Source organism: Zonotrichia albicollis, chromosome 17, assembly GCF_047830755.1.
Source record: "Zonotrichia albicollis isolate bZonAlb1 chromosome 17, bZonAlb1.hap1, whole genome shotgun sequence".
Classification (NCBI taxonomy): domain Eukaryota; kingdom Metazoa; phylum Chordata; class Aves; order Passeriformes; family Passerellidae; genus Zonotrichia; species Zonotrichia albicollis.
In genome coordinates this window covers 15,181,953-15,195,292 of record NC_133835.1, presented here as the reverse complement: position 1 = coordinate 15,195,292, position 13,340 = coordinate 15,181,953, and the positions used below count along the sequence as shown (strand labels likewise).

Genomic DNA, 13,340 nt, shown 5'->3' with positions numbered 1-13,340 from the left:
TCATTCCAGCCCAGACACCAGCAGCCAGTGTCACAGAGCATCTCAAGGCCATTCCCTGTTCCATCCCCAGCCCAGGAAGAACCTTGCGCCGCGAACGCACCAGGACCTTCCAGCAATCTCCAGACACTTCACACTGGGAAAAGGCCAACATTCCACAGCCTTGTTTTAACCCAGACTGGGAGGGAAGCTCAGCTTGTTGCAGGGCATGTTGCAGGCAGACACTCTTCACTATCTGAGGAAAACACTGGGAATGTCAGGTTGTGAAATACCCCTTGACCTTGACAGGCAGTGTACCGTGCAGCTGCAGAGGGATTCCATCTCCTCGGAGCCCCTGGCAGCCCCTGGGCCTCGCCTGATGCTACCAAGGGCCCGAGGGGCAGCCTGAGGCTTACACCAAAACTACAGATGCTCCTTGGCACAGCAGCAGCAGCAGCTGGATAGAGACAATTGCCTTTCACCGCCAGTTTACAGTCTGTCAGCTAAACCTGATCTGCAGGAAGGTACTTCCAACAAATCAAGAATTCCATAAGGGATCAAAATTTTAAACATAAATACAATTAAAGCCTTCTAATATTAATGCACACTTTTTATTATATTAAAATCAGGCAATGGTCTGATACAATAAAAAGGCTGCTTATGGAATACTGTTATGTTAAACTTTCAGTACAGAGGATGTTAAATCCTTACAACTAATATTTTCCTCAGAAGTTAATGGAAACATCAATTGTTCATTGACTTGACAGCTGCTGCTTTAAAATGTGTTTATTTTTACTTTTTTCTTTTTTCCTTATTTTTTCTTTTATTTTTTTTTTTACACAAACACTGAATTTTTCATAAAACTTAGGACACACTAGGTTGGTTTCCTGTAAGCTTGCATCCACATTGCAGCAGTTAGTGGTCCGGAAGAGTAAACCAGAAAAGGCAGTGATTTGCCAGGATGCAAAGCCAATCAAGGTCCTTAATCTGCTGTGCCACCGCTTCCCCAAAACCTTCACTGAAGAGATTTCTAAGACTTACAGAGCCCTAATGAAATCTACCACCCGGATTTGATTTGTCTGTGGTTGTTACATCTTTAGGAGGGGCAAACGCAAGTGCAACGTTTTGTTAATGGACATTCTCGGGTCAATCCAAAGCACCAAAGCACAGTGATTCGAGGGTACCTGGAGCGTGTTCAGAACCTCTGGGTGCAGTGTCCCCCACTGAGGTTTGGCAGCAGAAGTTTGGGCAATCCTGGTAAATTACTGCTCTTTTCCCCACGTCAAAGCCTATCTAAGAGCACGGCCGTGGCCAGCTTGGCGGTGTGGCAGCAGTGCTGGAGGGAAGGGAAAACCCACGCTTGCCAGCAGAACAGATACTCTTGTTTCCCAGGCTGGTGAAGACTAAATTTGTTGCAAAACCAAAACGAAAAGCAGGAGGGAACAGGTCAAGTTATTGCCCCGAGGCTCACCCCTGGGCCAGGGGCGAGAAGAGTCACCAAAAGGGGCAAAAAGAAAGCAGCACCCCCACTAAAAAGAGGGGAAGAGGGAAGAGATAAAAAGAACCCTGAATCCCTCACCCAAAGCTCACATCACTGGTGAGGGAGACCAGGAAGAGAAATACAATCTATGCCTTGGCCAAAGGAAAGAAGGAAAGCTTGGCCCAGATTATCAGGGCATTTAAAAAAAACAATAAAAACCCAAAAACGACCACAGTCACATTCAGCCTTTACTAGAGCGAGCACAAAGGGAGGGATGACTGAGGTTAGCACACATCCCCAGTAGTAGTCCATACAGCCCAGTGTAGTACTGGAAGCAAAAACCTTTGTGTCTACTCTAATAAATAGCCCTGAGCTTCGACTCTATTGCAAAAGACAGAGAAAGAAAAAAATAACCCAGGCCAGACACACAGCAAGGTGATTGTGGGATGGATCCTTTCACAGTTAAGTTGGATGTGCCACACTGGTCTTGACAGTAATAAATTTAAATAGACTTTTCCTGATACCAGAAGTTCAGCTATGTGGACAGTGGTTACACGACAGGATTATTTGTTATAGCACAACTTATATTTCAAATGAAAAAAAAAAAATTAGTATCATTTACAGTATCTCAAGAAAAACTTCCTTTGAATGGGAACTTCCTTTCCAGTATTTTGAGGTCTACAAGATGCATCTAGAAAATTTACTACTGTGGAAAATGAAGACAGCTTAAATTGAATAAGGGGGGGCATGTTGGTTTTTTTTTTTTAATTAATTGCTGTAACATTGTCCTTCAGGTGGCTGAGGAAGTTTCATATTTTCTTTAGACATCATTAGACGCCGAAGCTCTTGCAGAACAACTTTGATACTATAAGAATTCTGCCATTTTGCTAGGACTGATATGGCTCTGGGGTCCACCTAAAACAGACAAAAAGACCATTCCTGTCAGAATTGGTGCACTGGTTACACATAACTCCCCCCACCCCCAATGAAGGTCCCACATGAAATCTGAGTGGGAAAAATCAAAAGCAAGTGTCTTCCTAAAAGCATAATAAATCTCCACTTGTTCGCTTCCCTTCTACCCCCTTTCCTCCTCCAACAAAGGGCATCACAAGCAATGAGGAGCTAGGCAAGCCACAAGTATAAGCAAAGCTTTGGAACTGCACAAAAACCCAACATTAAAATGAATAAAAGCGAAAAACTTACCACTCCATTAGAACTATTTACTCCATTCATATTAATTTTTGTTACAAATCTTACAAATGGAGGTGCTTCTGGATACTTAGGCCCACATTCTATTTTAAGGCTGTATATTCTGTTTTCATAAATTGTCTGAGGGGAAAAGAAAGGGGGAAACAATTACATCAGGCAGTTCAATAAGCATTTGGTCAAAGCAGTGGCAACTTTAGGAACATGGGAGCTACCAAAGTGCGGGCAGCCATGAGGATACTGTGCTGGCTCCCTGTTTGGAGTTCATTTCTCAGAGTATCAAATGTTCCTGCAGGTAACAGTTCTGCTGGTCTGGGTGCGTGGGGCAGGTGTGGGTGCAGCTCTGCCAGTGCCCCTGCCAGCAAGGTGACTCCTGCCCTTGATGTGTGGGACATCCCTCACACCCTGCAGGGCAGCTCGGGCCAGCAGCACTTACAAACTCAGCTCTGCACAGCTGCTCCATTTCCCCACTGCAATCCAGCACAACATCCTCCCATCTGCTACTGCCTTCCACCCAGAGGGAAACAGGACTTCGCTTTTGTCCCAGCCAGTGTTCCCACATCCTACCAAGAACCAAAATATCTGAGCAGTGTTAAAAGGACGACAGCAAACAAGAATGGCTGCAAGTCCCCAGGATCTCTCCCAATACAATCTGCTGCCTTTAAGCAGGAAGCTCAAAAGAAGTCCCAACATATCTGGCAAGAAGATCTGTATTCCTAAGTGTGTCAGGAAAACAGGAGAGGCAGAGCTGACTCCTCTGCTGTGATGGCCCTTGGTTTGCAGCACGACAAGACCTGCAAACTTCCATCACTGCTGGCAAGGCTGCACGCTCCTGTTTGCACATTTCAATTCCTATTTAATTTTCTAAATTAGATTTCAAGGTTGTTTAAATTTTCCATAAACCCTAAGCACACAGTGAGCTTTCTTCACAGCCTTAATGCAGGCTCATTAGCACTTTCCTAATGTTCTAAAATCAAATGCTGTTCTAGAAAACAATTTGGGTACATCATAAACAAATGAAATGCTCGTGACTGGGGAGAGATTAGCAAAGGCAGACAACAGTAAACAACACTTCTGGGTGAGACAGAAAACACTGCATGTATAATGCCTTCATAATACATGTTCTTGTATAACCTCTCTGTGTGTCAGAAGAGGCAACTGACAGAATGGGAACAGAGAGCAGGAACATGATTAAAGGTCTGTGAAGATTTTCATATAATGACCCCTGGAATTACTGAGAAATGATACTGAGGCCAGCTGTAGAAGACATCTGCCATTGCAGGAAGGAGAATTGGCTACCTGCACTCCATCAAAGGACATTACGGAAACAACAGTGAAACTGGAGACAACAGACAAGTTCTGGTTTTAGAACACAGGCACACAATGAAGTCCTCAAGGTCACTACTAGAGTGTAAACCCACAGTTCAGTGGGGCTGGGAATACAACAACACTCAAACAAAGACCAGCTGCATGATTAGATGCTGCTTTGGGAGAGGACATTCAGAGAAGAGACTGAAAACACTAAAATTTGAGTTTCCTCAGTCAGCTGAAATTCTACAAGAGCTGTCAGTGCTGCTGCAATAAACAGCACCCCACAAAGTGAACAGGAGCAGCAGAAAAACCAGCACAGAGCATCCCCTGGCACCTGCAGCAGCTCCCTTTGGAACCTCACTGGCTGAGGGGTTCTGAACCTTGCTGGATTCAAGGCTTCAGCATGTTAGAATTCTGGGATCTTGAAAGTTATGTCTTACTGAATCTGCAAATATAAAGCAGACAAGTAACAGAACTAACCAGAGAAAGGCACCAAAATGTTTCAAATTATAAGCAAAAAGCCATATAGACACATGAAACCCATTATTATAAAGAACTTCAACATAAATCACTTCCTAAAGTGTTTTTTCACTCATTTGCCTTTTGTTTATTGTTGACTTCAGTAGTGAAGTTAGGAGAAGGGGAAAAAATGTAACAGTACTATTTTAGTATTTAAGTGGATACTTACTCTTGGAGGCCCAATAATCATTCCTGTCCATCTCGTAAGTGTCATATCTTCATCATCTTCAAGGCCCCAGCTAACTGTTCCATCCCCTACTCCCTTCTGACCTTCTTCAAGTTCTTCCAAAAGACGAAAATTACGAGGAACTTTTACTCCTGAAACAATCAGAAAAATACTTTCAGTTGAGAAATCTTGTAAAGAAAAAAAGCTGGAGTAATTTCCCTGATACTTCTGATCATTCTACAGATCACATTTTGGGCAAAACCATGAAAATACCACTTTGTGAATGACAATATTTCAACGTTACAAAAAAGCTATTCCCATATTTAGCTTGGATTTTACAAGCAGAATCAAGGTATCCCCAAATAAACATTCCAGAAGGCTGACAGGCCACATGTTACAACAGGCAGTAAAATGAAAGGAAATCTCTGTTCCCTCAAAGGTAGACGCAGTATTGTGGAGCTCTAATTAGCACTTGTCTCTATGATTTATAGTATAAAAATTTAGAAGTTTCTACAAAATGACACCATGAGAGGCTTGACAGCAGTTGACTCACTCAGAGCTTTAAAAATACCTTTCAAAGCAAATAAAACTCTTTCATAACATTAGTAGGTTAATCTGAAGTTAATTGAAGTGGGCTTTGTCAGCAGCAATAGCATCCTTTGTACTTGTGACCTGCACCACCAAGGAATTTCAGCACTTTGTAATTGCTGGCACATTTCTCCTCAAAGCAGACAGCAAACCAGGGAGGTTTCCTTCTCCCCATTACATGAATGGAAAACAATGGCCCAGAGAGCTTTGGTGGCACAGCCAAGGTCACACACCAAGCCCGTGGTGAAGGAGGACTCTGAACTGAGGCCACAGTGGGTGTCACTGCTCTTCAAGGTATCTGCACCCCAGGCACCACGGGGAACTGCACTTGAGCACTGCTGCTCCTCAGCTGGGGTCTGTGCCCCCGCTGTGGGTGGTGGGGGGCTCCAGAGCTGCCTCCTGGCAGAAGCTGCTGGAAGCTCCCCCCTTGTGCTGGAGCCAATCCTGGGCAGCTCCAGGACGGATCCACTGCTGGCCAAGGCCCAGGACATCAGCACTGCTGCGATACAGTGCTTGGGAAGGGACAAAGTTACTGCACAGGAGCAGCTGGAGAGAGAGTGAGACTGTGCCGGAGAACAGCTGTGCACTCAGCAAGGCCAGGGAAGGATGGGCAGAGATGCCCCTGGGGAAGCAGAGATCCACCTGCGGCCCAGGAGCACTCCTTGGCCATGCACTGAATACAGAGGATCTGGTAGTTTTAAACTCTCCTTTAAATATATTAACGATCTAAGGAAATGTAGTGGCAGAGATGATTTTGCTGCATAATCAGAGGTGTCCAAATTTCATTCCCTACAAAGCATGCATCAAAGAAACCAAAGCAGCAAGTAACTAAAGGAAGTGGATACCCATGTAAGGTGCTCACATCCAAGAACATCCCGGGCAGCAGGGCTCGGTCCCAGCTGCAGCAGCAGCACAGAACTCATCCAGCAGACACCAGCCCTGCGCTGCCAGAACAGACCTCGCACCCGGGGGCTGCTGAGCACAGCTCCCTGCCAAATCCCCTCCCAGCCAGACCCTGCTGTTTCCATGGCTGCTGAGCAGCACAACTCCTGGCTGTGAAAGGAAATGAGTCAGCTGGGGCCACTAAAGCCATTGCCATGAGACTGCCCGAGCCCCAGACCCTGGGTGGCAATGGGACCTCCTGGGCACCACTGCCACATCCCCTGCACGACTAACTCCACATTTACTCTCCCACAAAACGTTTAAGTTGTGCAGTGTGTATCCTGTGTGTCCCAGACACAAGGGCTCAAGTCTGCCAGTCACACGTGAGCCATGACAGAGCCACCCGTTTGTAATTGTATCCCAACGCCCTCTGTGCTGTGCTTTGGGGAGGCAGAGCAGCCCAGCTCCCACACCTGGGATAAGAGCTGGGGGACACGAGCCACGGAGCACGAGCTGAAGGACAAGGTGCAACCTCTGCCTGCACACAGCTCACCTATTTCCCGATTTTTGCTGCAGTGGATGCAGGGAGAGCTGCTGATGGGGAATGACTCACAGCTAGGCTGCTGTCTGGGCTGCAGCCCTGCGTGCTGGTGCCCTGGGGAAAGAGGGCCAGGGGAGAGGGGCAAACAGCAGGTCATTCTGGAGGGGCCCAGCAGCTCTTCCCCAGGGCAGGGGGTGCCACAGAGGAAAGCCTGTGGCTGTTATCAGAACCCCAGCCACAGCAGCCATCAGCTGGAGCCAGGGGAAGACTCATCTGGAGTCACATGGATGCCAAAGAACGCTCTCACTTCCACACCACAACATCACAATACTTAACAGGCATCATCTCAGTCTGCGCCTCGCTCCTTAATCATATCACTTCATGGTTATCAGTGGTGCAAAGACAATTGACAGGTATTTACTGAGACCAAGCTAAATAACCCAGGAGCAATCAGCTTTAGGGCAGACACAGGCCACACAGCAAAGAAGAAAGCAAAAAGTATTGCCCATCCACCCTTCCTCTGAGCATCAACTCTGAGTGATCCCTCTGAGCATCACACCCTGCTCACTGAGCCAGGCAGGAATCTTTAAGTGAGCGTGTAATTAAAAATGACATCACCACGTACATATGTGAGCAGCCACAAGCAGGACTGAAAGGCAGCCTTAGTTCTCACACTGCTACCCAGAGCTGGGCTTGGCTTTACAACCTTACGGGAAGAGAAGGCAACTTAATTGCTGAGCTCTCCCCAGATCCAGCTGCTCTGATTCAGCATGAATGCAGCATGAATCAGAGCCATAAAAGAGTCACAGAGGATTTCAGATTCTGTGGAAGTGCGAGGTCTCCGGAGAGCTGGCGAGTCCCAGTGAGCAGGACTGCTGGCACACGGAAATGGCTCACAGCAGCGAGTGCCCACTCACAGGAGCTGCTCTAGGAGCTCTGCAGGGCCATCGTGGCAAGGACACACACTGGAGCTTTATGCACTGCACGGAAAATAACATGGTCATGGCAGATAACTGGTGATTTTACAAGAAATTACCTTGTCACACAGCATTGCTGCTTTTTAACATGTGTTACCCCTATTCTAAAGCTCAGGGTGTAACATGAAGGACCATCACCACAGCTACCACAGAAGGTACAATTCAGCTCCCTCCCTGACACATTCTCAGGAAGTTCATTCAACAGAAAGAGAATCACACATATTAATATAAAATATTATGCCTATATGACCATAAAGGCTTTATATAAATAAACTTCCCTTAAGCAAGGCAGAATAAAGACCAGATTCACCCTTCTGGTCAGCCTGGAAAGAGGCACCAGGCCATTAAGGCAACCCCATCTCCTCCTCATTTGCAGGGGCCTGGAGCACTCATGGTCTGCCACCACATCCTGCTGGGACCCAAACCTCACAGGAACTTTATCACTTGTGATCATACACAAACACATCACCATCGTGCTTGCTGCCACCAAGATTCCTAGAAGTGGCCAGATCCGTCCCAGACACACACAGTATTTGCCAGTAATGTCCATGCTGAAGCATGGCAGCTGCAGTCAGATGTCCTGTGCCCCCTGACAGCACCAGGAGTCTCTGGGGGTTCCTCCTCCCACCTCCCAATAAATACCTTGCACAACCCTCTCAGTGTAGCAATGGAGACTTCCTTGGCACTAACCAAACCAGCCTGGTTTTCTAAGAGCTCTTCAGTTAACACAACAAAGCCTAAATAAAGTGAGAGGTAATTAAAAAGTAATCAGCTTGTCTAAAGTACTTTCAGCTATGCATTGTAATTTAGCCTTCACTACAGTTCAAGATGACTCAAACAGCAGCTTCATTTGAAACATAAATACAGTAATATCTCAGTAACTGCTTCACTTGGAGCTTGCCTAACCTCACAGAAATACTCCCAGAAATGGAACTGAAAACCTACTTCAGAGCAAAAGGAGATATCCACCATTAATCACTACAACAAACCAGTGAAAGCTAAATCGTAACTGTACTGACTGGGTGACGTGGTCAGAGTCCCACTAAAGGAAAAACAGAATTACCCTGAATGACAGGGCAATGCCAGCATGGACTTCTAAAGATCTTAAAGCATTCTCAGATTTACCTTTTCATGCAGCGCTACTAAAGATACAGATACACAACTGAATGTGTCTTGCAACAAGTTTAAGAGTGATCTTATCAGGCCGAGATTTTTCTCCTCTTACTCACTTTTCCATCTCCATTTTGCTCAGTTACATAGCCAAAGCCATTTCCCATCCGGACACCCTGTGAGGCTGAGAACAGCACTGTGAAAGCAGGCAGCCCATGTGCCTGGGGGAGATCCTCTCCTCCAGTCCTTCTGAGCAGTGGCAGCAGAACAAAAAAACACACCTCAGAAACTTCAACAACCTGTCTCTCTCCTTCCTAAAGTGAGATCGAATTACAAGCATTTCCCTTCAGGACTAAAGCACAGGCAGGGGCACAGCACACCTCAGCAAAGCACCCAGAAAATGGGGCTCTGAGGAGAGGAACTGTCTTTTACTGAAGGTTTTTCCACATCTTCATTGTAACAAGCAACTTATCAATCTGGCCTTTCTGGACAATTTAAACTCTGCTTTCTATACTAGTTCCTGATTTACTGTAACTCGAGTGAGCTGAAATCCAACAGCTTTAAACACCTCTGTTGCTCAATATATTAAAATGCTTTCTGTTGCTTGTTTCTGTGTATTTGATACTCAGCCTTAATTACATCCTTTCCAGCCTGTGTTTCATGTCTTTGCATTGACTGCAGATAATGAATTGGACAGCTAATCCTGGCAGCACTGGGACAGTAAAAAATACACAAGCCATTCCTTGTCACAACGGTATATACAGTTTCTGAAGCGATGGAATACTTAAAACCAAACAAAAGGCTTTCAGCAATTGTCACAAAAGCTTTCAGGAGACAGGAACTTTGGGTTTCTTGCACTGTCTTTACAGTCACAATTTCCACTCTGATGATGCAGACAGGTACCAAGATATTTTCTCTTCAGTTACTTTTCCCCTACCCTCGAGCCTTTCACTTAAGAGTTCTAAAGAGCCCCTGGTGCTGGCAATGCTTCCTCTGAGATGAGGATGACTGCTGTCACTCCAAGGAGCCACCGAGGGGCACCTGCAGGGCAGGTACACCTGTACTGTGCAACACTGCCACTGCCCCTCTCCTGTGCTCCTCACAGCATCCCTTGGAGCGCACAGCGACGTTTCAGGCTTACAAACAGACACTTTTAATGCACTGCACTAACCCCAATGTTTCAGACTTACCGACACTTCCAATGCACTGCACTAACCCCACTGTCTGCTCTCCCCTGTTAGGAGCATTAAGCCACACGTACCAGCACTGCCACAGCCATACACCCAAGGACTGGTTTTTGTGCAGCTCTCCACCCTCCTCAGACCTGGAAAAACTTAGATCTGGGCAGACCATTTTACTCCTCAGCACTCCCAGGCTGTTGGTAAACACAGCCCTGCAACAGACCCACTACACTGAACTGTGAAAGTGGGTTAAGTGAGGTCATTAAACCCTTCCCAGGGTGAAAGCTACAGAAACACCATCCCCCAGAAGCACAGCTGGGTTTGACTCACTGCAAAACCCAAACCTGCAGTTCAGCACCGTGGTGTAAGTGCAGCCCAGCCAGTGCAGAGCCCCTGAGGAACCCCTGGATTCCTGCTGGATCACCTCTGGCAGCTGGGCATTCCTGCAGGACACCTCAGTCTGTGGGATGGACACACAGAGTGGAGCCTCCTATAAACACCCTCATTAAAGCCATTTAAAGCCATTAAAGCCAACTCTTTATTCATATGTAATGGGGTGTGTGGGAAACCCACACCATCAGCAGCACAGGATTCCTCTCTGTCAGTGGTACAGATGGACCCTACACCCTAACATCCTTCCAGGCTGAGGGTTGGGTTTTTCCCCCTGTTAATAACTTCTACCTGCTAGATACATACAAATATCTAATCTATCTACCTGTCTAATTGCCAGGACCAGCCCTATGACATTTTTAGGTTACAGGGACATTTGTTACCACTTCTTCCTGTGGGTCAGTAGCTGCTTTTGAAGACAGATAAGCATTTTTCATCTTCAATACGTGTTTAGGCTCCGTTGCTAAATCACCACAAACTCAAGATATCACAAATATGCCAGTGCTTTACAGACAAATACAAACACATTAAGACTGCACAAATCCAGTTGTAGCACTCTGTTCTCCCCAGATGAGTGCGGGCAGGCCTGAGGCACGTTCCCAAGCCCCCAGGGAGGGCTCACCTGCAGCCCCCAGGCTGTGCCAGGCCATGCCTGCCCTGCAGGGACCCACAGAGCTGCACTGCAGTGCCACTGCCAGCTCCCGGGCTGCCCTTGCCACCAGCACGGGAGGCTGTCTGTCTGTCTGTCTGTCTGTCCTCGCCCAGCACTGCAGAGTGCTCTGAGAGCAGCCCCTGAGCTCCAGACAGAGCAGGGTTTGCTGCAGACATGCAGTGCTCCTGCAGCACGGCTCTGTAAGTCACCCAGAGCAGCTGTGTGCCCACACTGCGGCCCTGCTGCCAGCACGGGGGACACGAGACAGCTGGGAACAAACCCTGTCACACACCCAGGGACAGGGAACAATGCAGCAGGCACAAGGTGGCCAGCAGGTGCTGGCTAACCACAGCCTGTCCCAAAGGCTGGCCCTGCAGCCCAGCCCCGTCCCACACCTGCCCCTCCATGAGCACCTAACAGCTCTCTCACAGAGCTGCCCCGGCTTGGAAAGGAAAGCATTTGCCTGGTTCTTCCAGCCAAACACAAAGTGCAAAGTCTTGAAAGGATCACGGAGAATGCAGGGCAGGCAGGAGAACGTGACCAAACAGGGGAAGAGGGGTCCCTTCCTCCAAGCTACAGCTCCTGTGTCTTTATTCAACACCTCACACGTTCAAACACAGACCTGCAACCCAGCTCTCAGGACAGCAACCACTGCACTTCATCGAGTTTTTATTAATTGATCAATATGAATTATGTGCCTTGTGATGGTTATCCTTAAAATCCAATGAGCGGTCATTGACAGAGAACTATCTGTATAAAAAGAAGTCCAAAATATTGCTATTGTATCCCCACCAGCCACATTCTGGTGAGCACAGTCCAACTTTGGAGGGTGCAATTTGAAACAAGCACTACAGGGGCACATGTGAAACCCTCCATGGACTGGGAAAACAGGAAAATGAAACTGCCTCAACAGAAGTGACTCTTTTACTAGATCTGCTGAAGTTCATTAGAGGATGTCAACAGAAAAAACCCTCACTCCAAATCTAGTGGCAGTATTTTTGTTTAATATGTAACGATAAATGCAAAGGGAGAGTGTGTGTAAGTACTCAAAGCTGGCGTGGAGCAGGTTTGAAGGAACAGACAATTCAGTGCTTCTGGAGCCCACGCGTCCTGCCGCGGCACGGGAGCTGCACGCTTCCCGCGGAGCACACACAGGCCAGCGGCCAAAAGGGCTCCTAAAGCACCGATTTCAGCCACGGAACGCGGCCACAGCCTGGGGACCGCGGGCAGGAGAGCCCCGGCCCGCCCTGGCCACACGGACCGGGCCGGGAGAGGAGCAGGGCAGGGCAAGAGCCCGAACGGCGGCCGGGGCTCCGGGCCCGGCCCCGCCACGGGCTGCGGCCCGCCCGGCCCGGTTCCGGCGCGCCGGGACACGAGTCCGGCAGGGCCCCCGCTACCTCCGGAGCCGCACCGGGGCCGCTCCCACCGCGGGCCCTCGGCAGCCCCGGGAAGGCGCGGACGGGCCCGCCGGGACCCGCGGACGGGAGCGGAGACGGCTCCGGCTCCACCCCCGCCCCACCGGGCCCCGCTCGGGCCGCGCCGCCGCCCCCTCCCCCCGGCCGTGGCCGCCCCTCCGCCGGGCGCCTCCCGCCCCGCCGTCCCCGGCCGCGGCCCCGCGGGTGCCCCGGGACGAGGCGGCCCCGGCGCGGCCCCGCCGCCCGGCCCGGCCCCGCTCACCCGCGCCCGTGGTCGCCGCCATCTTGCGCCGCCGCCGCCGGCCCCGCCCCCGCCTGACGTCACCGCAACGCGGGAACTGCGGCCACGGGCGCGGGCGGGCGCGCTAAGGGGAGCTCGCGGCGGGGCGGGCCCGCGCAGAGCTCCGTGGTGCACGGGCGGCGCTCCCGTGGCTCCGCGGCGCGGGCGGGCGTTATCGCCGCTCTGTGCAGCCCCGGGGCTCAGGGACACAGGGACACCAGCGCCATGGCGGGCGTGCCACACCCCCCCCCCTTACATTCCGGCCCAGCTTCCCCCAGCCCGCTCCCTTCCGGCACGATACGGAAAAAAAGTTAAAAGAAACGGGAAGGAAATGAGTTCTGCTTCACTTCGCTTTGCACCACACGCTCAGAAAACCGAGCCCCAAAAGAGCCCCTAAGAACAGCCGGAATAATCACGAAGTAAATCGTTCTGGAAACCCACGGCAGCTCCAGCCCCACTGTGCAGCGAGCCCTCCCAGCCTCAGCCTCGAGCAGGGACGGGGCCATCGATTGTTCCTGGAAGCTGCTGTAGAACAGCACCGCTGCGTTTATTTACCCGGGCACACTTCACTGCACGGCCCGGCCAAGGCAGCGGGAAGGAAAGGAAAGGAAAGGAAAGGGAAGGGAAGGGAAGGGAAGGGAAGGGAAGGGAAGGGAAGGGAAGGGA

General features: G+C 49.5%; 1 protein-coding gene across 1 annotated transcript; it reads right to left on the bottom strand.

Moving 5' to 3' along the window:
* Window positions 1-744: 744 nt before the first annotated feature.
* On the bottom strand, window positions 745-12,815 carry UBE2V1 (ubiquitin conjugating enzyme E2 V1). Its single transcript, XM_005492016.4, has 4 exons — window positions 12,657-12,815; window positions 4,662-4,810; window positions 2,660-2,785; window positions 745-2,371 (listed from the first exon to the last, which is right to left on the bottom strand). Exons 1-4 carry the CDS (start codon window positions 12,676-12,678, stop codon window positions 2,225-2,227), a joined length of 444 nt encoding a protein of 147 aa, XP_005492073.1. The 5' UTR covers window positions 12,679-12,815; the 3' UTR covers window positions 745-2,224.
* Window positions 12,816-13,340: the final 525 nt, after the last annotated feature.